This window comes from Theobroma cacao, chromosome 1, assembly GCF_000208745.1.
Source record: "Theobroma cacao cultivar B97-61/B2 chromosome 1, Criollo_cocoa_genome_V2, whole genome shotgun sequence".
Classification (NCBI taxonomy): Eukaryota; Viridiplantae; Streptophyta; class Magnoliopsida; order Malvales; family Malvaceae; genus Theobroma; species Theobroma cacao.
In genome coordinates this window covers 33,597,421-33,606,794 of record NC_030850.1, presented here as the reverse complement: position 1 = coordinate 33,606,794, position 9,374 = coordinate 33,597,421, and the positions used below count along the sequence as shown (strand labels likewise).

The window sequence follows — 9,374 nt, the reverse complement described above, 5'->3', positions numbered from 1 at the left end:
AATTTTTAAATAAATTTAAAAATTAAAAATTCTAAAAAATAAATATTTATATTAGAAAAATATTTATTTAATTTTTTTTTAAATTTTATCTTTACATATTAATGGAGTGATACTCTCTAATTAAATAATAATATTTACGCATTATATACTAAATGTATATCAAATATAAACTTTAGATATATATTGATATTAATATAAAATAAATTTAACAGGTCTTAAAAAAAAAACAGATGAAGCTCTTTAGCAAGTAAGAGCCCATTTTGCAATTGGGTCGTTAACTATGTCGAGCCTGCATGTACAAATGTTAAAAGGTTGGGCTGGGATAGGCAGTGGCGGCGGTCTCGTGTTTCCCCTCCTTGGTTTTCAAGCCCAAACAATTAATATTTGGGATCTCCATTGGTCCTTGGTTAACTCTGAATCCATTTCGGACCCAATTCAACTTTAGAATTTTAAAACTAAAATAAAGCATTAAAATCTTCCAGTACATACTCTCAGCTTTAAAATCTTTTTCTTTTTGATAAGATATTGTCTATATAGTTTGCAAGTATTTTTCTTAGGAAAACTAGGAAAAAGAATACTTCAATTCGGAATGAACATATATCCCATCGTCAGGATGGTGGATACGTTAACTGCCCTTTTAATTTCCCACCAAATCAATCAGTGAAAACAAAAGCTTGGAAGCCGATAACGAGTGGAGCGTAACCATTGCCAATGTCCAATGCCATCACCTGAAAGTATGCTTTGGGCTGATAACAACACATTTCACAAACTACTTTAACATCGACAACAACGTCAGTACGTGTCTTGGTTTAAAAAAGATTGGTCGTGTCACTCTTGGGATGGATGGTTGATCCCGTCCCAACATTGAAACATTGGTTCATTCCGAAAGTGCCCTCCCATCTACACTATTTAATTTCTTTGTGAGCTCTCGGAGTTCAGACAAGGAACACGGCAAGCTGCCTCCAGTTTAACCTCAACTTTCGCTGGATGGTGACGAGTTTCATGGTTCTCCTTCTCCAAGTGTTCCCAAATCGAGTAAGGCTAGGTGGCAACGTCTCCCATCGTCCACTCAGGCCAAATTTCCCTGACAAGGGGCCCCGTTAACTGACACGTGATTGGAAGAGCTTGCAAGTTGGCCAGTGACGTGGAAGATCCTTATCATGCACGTGTCCGCGACAACAACGTGACAGATCAGATTGCAAAGCTCACGGCAAGATACACGGAATGTGGTGCCAAAACTGCCAATCGTTGTAAATTACCCCAGTAATGGTTGGATAGCAGTCCCTTGTTTGTTTGCTTTTGCTTTTGCGTACCATCCTGCTCCTTTTTAGGCTTTATCACCCGTCAGAAATCAGGGCATTAATTCATTGCCTCATCTCTTCTTCTCCCCAACAAGAAGTATGATTGATTCTATAATGTAGCAAATACCTGACCATAGGTTGTTAGTATCTGGTACGACTTCTCAAGTGGACTGGAAACATGCATAAATGGTTGAATCCAAATCCCATCAGAATCCATCAAAAGCTTTGCTTCCTAAACTTCCTTGCATGACCAAAATTAGAAACCAAGAATTATCCCAAAAAAGAGGGAAAAAAATATTTATCAGTGCCATTGAACACCTTATCATCGTATCTTTGATGTATCAATTCAATGAATTAATCGAAAATAACCACATCTTTTCTTTTCACTCCACTTGTACATTTCAGTTCGATATCTAAAAAAAGCTAGTACTTGATATATTAATATTAAACTCAAACAATGGAAAATTAATTTTTGGTTAGGTGAGATAGTTTGGAAAATAATTCAATTCAACACCAAGTGTCAAAATGGAGGCACGATTTCCTTGCATGTTTGCTGGGAAGCCAAGTTAACAACATCAACAGCAACGCGAGCTTATCAGCAGCTAGCATCGTATACTCTCTACGCAGCCAATGAACTGTGGAAGCTGCAAAGATTTAAAACGTGGATATCTATACAGTGAGATTACCAGCTTGCCTTTTTCCTTCGCTGAAAATGAGCAACATCATGTGGTAGTGAAGGCAGTTGCTGTGTGTACGGTTCCGACATACAGAAGAACATAATTTCGTCATCAGAGTGCAATCTTCACTGACAGTAAAGCAAAAGGACGATGAACATGTTGTTATTTGTCCATTTCAGCCTTGCTATGAAACAACCGCCACGTTTTGTAACCTTTCTCTTAGATTCAGCTTTGGTGTTTGCCCAGCAAATGGCATGGGCCATTGAAGATATGGTAAAATATTAAATTCAATTGAACACAGGCTTAAAAAAAAAAAAAACTTCAGTCAAGTTGTCGTTTTTTTTTTTGAAAAGCATATTTATTAGTCTCGATAATCAATGTGTTATCCTAAATCTCTTGCTTAATAGGCAGAAGAATTTTCATAATATAAATACCTGATTTGGACAAAGGAAACTTGTACAGTTACAAAAGGCATTTCCTTTCAAAAAGCTATTGATGATTTTACTCAAAATCCTATCTAATTACTTGAAAAAATAAATTGCGGTTTACTACCCCTAAAACAAAAAACTTGAGCATTGATCAGTTTAGAAAAATACTCATATCCACCTGATCTAACTATTATAAATACAAAACCATATTCCTACATATTTATATTTCAATTCGGTTAAAATATCTGAGAAGTCTCTGTATTAGACTATTTTCTTCAATTTAATCTCTCTACTCAAAATCGCATTAACGTCTCTCGATTTTGAAAATTACTCTAATTTAATCTTTCTCCCTAATGGCATTCAATTTGATCGTTTTAAGTGATGACGTTAGTGCTAACGTGGCAAAATATAATAACTTGGTACTAACATGCTAACATAACAATGCACGTGATAGATCAAGGAAAAAAATTTCTACCAAAATAAATATCAAAGGGACGGAATTGAAGAAACAAGTAAGATATAGGGACTAAATTGAATAAAAATTCAATGTAGAGAGACTAAATTCAATCCAAGAACATAATTTTTTTGAATTATAAGGAAAAAATAAAAATATTTAGTTCACTTTTTAAATTATTAAGTGCCTCATGTATATATATATAAAAGAGAAGCATCTGCAGCTGCAGTTGGGCAGGGCCCTGGCTTTCCCCTTGCCTTTTGAAAACTTAGTGGCTTTTTCTCAAACAAAAAGGTTAAGAGTTTTTCATAATAGTACATATATGATATACATATATATATATATATATATATATATATATATATATATNGTTAAGAGTTTTTCATAATAGTACATATATGATATATATATATATATATATATATATATATATATATGTATATTCTACACATATCAATTAGCACAGCATAATTTTGCTCACATCATGTGCAATATCTCAAGTCCCTGCAAGCTATCCAAGAATCAAGTCTTCAAAACACACACGGGTACAGTACATATCTCTGCCTTGTAAATCTTCCTTGAAGACCAGCATATAGTCTCCTTTTCAAGTTCGAGGTTAACTCAATAACTACTCGTGGAGTATTGATTTAATTACGTGTTGAATTGTTACTATGTATCACCTCTAGGAAATGATGAATCGTCTTTAATTGAATTATGAAAAGAAAAATATTAAGAGTCCAAAAATATAATGACTAGAATAATCTAAATAAAGTATATTTTGTTTCACACAAATAAAAACCCTCTACTCTTATTTGGTTTTTTTTTTTTATAATTTTATATCACATAGCTAATTTTATATTATAAATAAAAAAATTTAATCTTTAAATTATAAATCTTAAACTATAATATAAGAAATTTAGAAAACACATGATAAAAAATTATGAAAAAAAATACTAAATGAAAACAGAAAATTCCTGTTCATCACTGTTATTTCTATCTTTCATTATTTTAATATAATTATTATTAAAATTATCCTCAATGTATTAATAATTAATTAATTTGACACCCTATTCCCGTAGACTAGCATAAAATTCAGCAATGTGTAGAAGTAGGATTCACGTTTTCCATGTTTGAACTTAAAAGTTTGAAGTACAAATGCAAGATGGCTGTAGTGCCCGTTTGGGTCACCTCTACGCTACATCACTCTACCTAAAAGCCACAACAAGGGGAAACAGAAGATGAAGAAAGGAAAAAAATATTTATATTGATGAGGCACACATGTTTCATCCTAACAAAATTGACCGCTACATTTATTTTGCTCTGCCCCATCTCAGTTTGAAGGGTGGAATAGTAGTTAGACATCTTTGTTTCATCATTTTATACTTGTAAAATCTCTCTCTCAATACAAACAAATTCATGGACCCATGCTAGATTTGCATTGATTATGTTGTACAGAGAGAAGAACGGTATCAATTAATTCCGTGAGTTTATTAAAGGAAGTCATAATTAGATAATCAATTATTTCAAAAATTTTAAATTAATTATAAAAAAATCTAACTTTCTTATACATATCAATTTTAATACATTTATTAATGTTGTATTGGATATATAATAAAAGACTTCAGACATGATTTCTAGTATAGAGAAAAGCTCTAATAAGTTGAAAGATAAGATTAATTAAGTAAGATGTACGACACCAAAAGCTGAATCAATAGGAAAGGAGATGAGCTTTGCGTGATTCGAACTCGGGACTTTAGCTTTGGTGTTTTGTTTGAACAAAGTAGTTTGGGATTTAATTGTACCATCGGTTTAAACTAATTAGGAATCAGTAGGTGTCCTATGATTCCTTAGCATAATATTAGAGATTAAGGACGTTAGTCTATATAATGGACATATTATTTACCTCATATGCTATCATCATCATCATAGAGTATTCATTTTGCATTAATTTAACTTAGGGTAGACTCTACCTTTATCTCTTGTGATTTTTATTTTTTGGCATAATACCCTTTAGTTTTCTTTTTCTAATTAACACTTTATAGTTTTCTTTTTCAATTAGCATCTATGGATAAAATTTATTCTCATAATTGGTTAAGTTTTTTTTTTTTTTCTAATAAAATTACAAAAATACTCTTAAGTTTGAACAAATAGATTAATTTTGAATTAAAATATTTTGATAATTTTATTAAATAAAATTAACATCCTTACCTTATGAGAACAAAAGTTATTCAGTATAGATGTTAATTGAGAAAAAAATAACTTATAAGATATTATTGAAAAAAAAGATAGAAAATGTCTTGTACAAAAAATTTACTTTCGATGTTATCATGAATATAAACCATTTGATGAAAAACTATAGAAATGACGAATGAAAGTTGCGAGAAAGCATAAGATTGTCTCGTATTTAAATTAAAATAAAAAGAAAAGTGTGTTTTAACCCTGGTTTGATTGATTTAACTTTCAAGTTAAGTGCTCCGATTGTCTTTCACATAGTATAGAGTGAACCCTTCCAAATGCTTTTGATGCCACTAAATTGGTGAGATTGTTGTTTGATTCACGGAACTTACCTCTTGAGTGTTCACCAAACTGGAAATCTATCACAGCATGGAGATTGAAAATGGAAAGGAATAAATGCTATAGAAGAAATGAAGTCTAATTTAGTTTTCAACCATTACCATTTTACCACATGAAAAAGATTTTTCTTTTTCACGTAAAAGGACTTGGTTGAGACAGGACAAGGCCAGTAAAGGGCATGGAAGGAATGGGTCCCCAAAACAAAGTCATACGACTTTGGAAAACAGCTAATTCCAGCCACCTTCTTCCGTCCTAGCTAGCTACCTTGTAGCCCCTCTTTATTCCATGCAAGGTCCTACATTTCCTAGCACATAGCCTGTTTGGTATACCGATTTGAAGGAGCAAAATTCATTTTAGAGGAAAGTTGTACACAAATTCTTACTTCCGAAGCAAAAAAAAAAAAAACCCACGGTAGAGACAGGCAATTTATTAATTCGGCAAAAAGAGGATGCGTAAAATCCATCATCAGCGTCGTGTTTTGTTGTTTTTGTTTATTTGACGGAAGCAGATAAGATTTTATTGGTGCGTGGCTTCCCAATGGTTAACTTACCCTTCTATGACCAAACAAAAACGATATTGTGGTCACTTTAAAATGAAAAATTAGACCCTTTTTTGCTATTTTTTTCTCCCTCTCTCTTCCGAATCCCAGTCGCTTGTTCTTTTCTGTTGGGGGTTTCGCAGCTATGTGGTTCATGGTCATCCGGGGCAGATTTGCAATCGAGATTCAAGACAAAGAACGCCCATTTTTTCCCTTTATGTTTCTTCTCTCTCTCTCTCTCTTTTGAGTGGTTTTTGCTGCTAACCCTCTTATCTTCTCCCACAACGTTGGCCAATGAACAGCTTCCAATTTTAAACGGTAGAATTCGAGAGATATTAAGTTAGCTGCATGCCATGAATAAACTTATTTCAGTTAGTAAATAACTCTTGAAGCGCGTGACCTTGTTACTGAATCAAATATTTAAATGCATAACTAATTAATCGTTGAACATAAGAACTTAAATTAATAATAAACTTTTTAAAGTCAAACCCATATTTTGTAGAACCATCATGATTTGTTTATTAGCATTCTGGGACTCATACAATCAAGTTTGATTCCTACTATGCATCCACTATTAAACTTGCTTTTCATGCACTAACCTTGCAAAGCTAGATTCAAGAATTTAAGTCCTATTGTAAGAAGAAAAAAATATTGTCGTAATTTACAAACTGTCCAAACTGGTCCTTACACATCCTTGATTTCCTCTGAAAAAATTAGGTAAGAAAGCATGTTAATTTGCATGTTTAATGTTGGGCTAATGATTGAAAGGAATATAATCAAGTTGACTAGGATGTTCACAGAGGAGAAGACGAAGCAGTCTTGCTCAAAACTTGACCTCGAACAGCTAGATGACCTGGAAGTATGGGCATCTTTTCCCACCAAAAACAAGTTTAAAAAACAATTAAAAAAGACAAAGAATGGGTAGCAAATTATTCAGCATCTCTACTGATTTAACATAAAGAGTAGCTCTTAAAACGTAGCTTACTCTACAAAGAACCCATCAAAAATCATGGAAAAAAGATCACCATCAAAAAGGCCCTAAAAGAAAGCGAAAAAGGGATTCACAGAATTCTCGTGTTACCGTTTCCACCATGTGAAAGTGTGAACCATCTCCCCAACCCTAGACGACCGAAAGACCTTTTGTTGAGAGCCCTCTCCTCTCCACCCTTTGGGAGAGAGCTTTTTTGTCCATGAGTTTACGTGAAAGGGTAACTTGGTCATTGTCGTGCCAATTCATCGACACTCTCCGTCACTGTTGGTAGGGGACATATTAAGACCATCACAGCTCCACCAATAGCACGCGCTCCTTGCTTCCTTCACTGATCATCGCTCCATGACTATGCTCAAGGGAACAGGAATCTCCAAGAGAAAGTATCCCTACATATTTGCAAATGTCTACCTCCTTTTGCATTTGGTAATACATTTAGTATTAGTATTAGCATTAGTATATATTTGTATAAATAAAATTATAAAAGAATAACGTCTCTTAAAATGAATAACAATCCTTAGATCAAATTTAGATTTTTTGTTTGATATTATAATAAATTTAAGTTAATTGAGAGAAGTGATGGTATGTTTGGTGCAACTAATTTTTGGTGCTTGATCATGACAAAAATGATTGAGCCAAACAAGGGTTGGGTTGTGTCATAAAAATCCGATTCCCTAATCGCAGCCCTTACACAAACAAGTGGCGCGTAAGCTTGTATATTTCCCGCAATAGCATGCTTTAAAGTTTGACAAATGACTTTGCTCACTTTTAAGTATGGGTATTCTTGTAAATTTACTTACAGTTGTAACGTCTAAATGCAAATATAAATGCCCACGACACACTCGTAGCCAACGGTCCTAACGTAAATGGAGCAACCACCATACACTGAAGATGACTTGAACACCTCCACCACCTCCCCTGAATCCACCACCACGGCCGAAACTCACCCGAAACACGACTCCAAGAGAGGCGGCACGAGGCATCCCGTCTACCGGGGTGTCCGGAAAAGGCGGTGGGGCAAATGGGTGTCGGAAATTAGAGAGCCACGCAAAAAGTCGCGCATTTGGCTAGGCTCATTCCCCGTGCCAGAAATGGCCGCCAAAGCCTACGATGTAGCGGCGTTCTGCTTACGGGGACGTAAAGCGCAGCTTAATTTTCCCGACGAAGTGGAGGATTTACCGAGACCGTCGACGTGTACGGCTAGAGATATTCAGGCCGCGGCAGCAAAGGCGGCGCATTCAGTAGTTTCGTCGAAAAAAAGTCAAGAATCATCCGAAGACGGGGACGGACACGGCGCTGACGATTTTTGGGGCGAAATTGAGCTGCCAGAACTGATGAACAGCGGGTGCCAATGGAACTCATGCGGGTGGACATTCACCGGCGATGGGTCGTGGCTGGAAGGAGAGGCTCAGCAGCAACAACAGTTCTTGGCATGTCTCTGATGTGTATGGTTGTGTTGTGAACCAAAAAAAAGGAAAAAAGAATCTCCATAAATGTTTCACCACCCTCTTGTCTTCGCTCTTTATGTACTGATGATTTGGCATTATATAAGTTTTGTGGTATGGCACGCAATTTGGCGAAGGTAAGATGCACCAGGTTCCAATTGATTCACAGTTTCCGTCATCTGTAGGCTAGAAATCGAGCCGATTTCTGTAAATTATTACAACTTAGAGAAGAGGAGGAGGTTGTTATATTATGTTTCTTCCCCTCCCCCTTAATTTTCAACTTAAGTGTGTACAAGTGTGGGTTAAGTGAATTCACTGGGTGCCCGGTACATGGAATATTATGGGGAGGTGGGGGACACATTCTGTATGTAAATAAGACCGGCGTGCCAATAAAGTGGTCTTTTGCTCCTTTCAGTTTGGCATTAAAGAAAGGACCTTTGAGAAATTTTAAGTCCTCTCTATGACCAAAAGGATTTTAGAATATAGTTAAGTTAGAATTGTTTTTAATTAAATATTAATTTGCATGTATTGTTATAATTATATCACTCATTTCTATTTTTTATTTCATAAAAAATATGGCCTTTATGGGTGTTTTTTATTTTATTTTTAGAACAAAATTAAGGGACAGTTTTGTTTCAAATATTTGGAAGGGAATAATGGCTCAATTGAGGTTGTGTTAAGTGGTTTAAAGAAAGTTACATTAGTCACATGAATAATTAAACCTCGAATTTGATTTTTTTTTGTTTATCAATTCATATGTTATATGGTAAGAACCAAGTTTAATTAAGTGTTATTAAGTATTTACACGCACATACACATTATTGTTATTATAATTCCGAATACTCAACAAATTTAAAATTAAAACAATATGTAGTTTAATAATTGAATAACACCCCTAAATAAGGTATAATGTGATTTTTTTTTCTATGGTAATTTAAGATTTAAGGGTTGGGAAATAATCTAAAAGTT

The 9,374-nt window shown here is 34.4% G+C and overlaps 1 protein-coding gene across 1 annotated transcript; it reads left to right on the top strand.

Moving 5' to 3' along the window:
* On the top strand, positions 7,768-8,856 carry LOC18613963 (ethylene-responsive transcription factor ERF023). The gene has a single exon (XM_007051464.2). It carries the CDS (start codon positions 7,827-7,829, stop codon positions 8,400-8,402), a length of 576 nt encoding a protein of 191 aa, XP_007051526.2. The 5' UTR covers positions 7,768-7,826; the 3' UTR covers positions 8,403-8,856.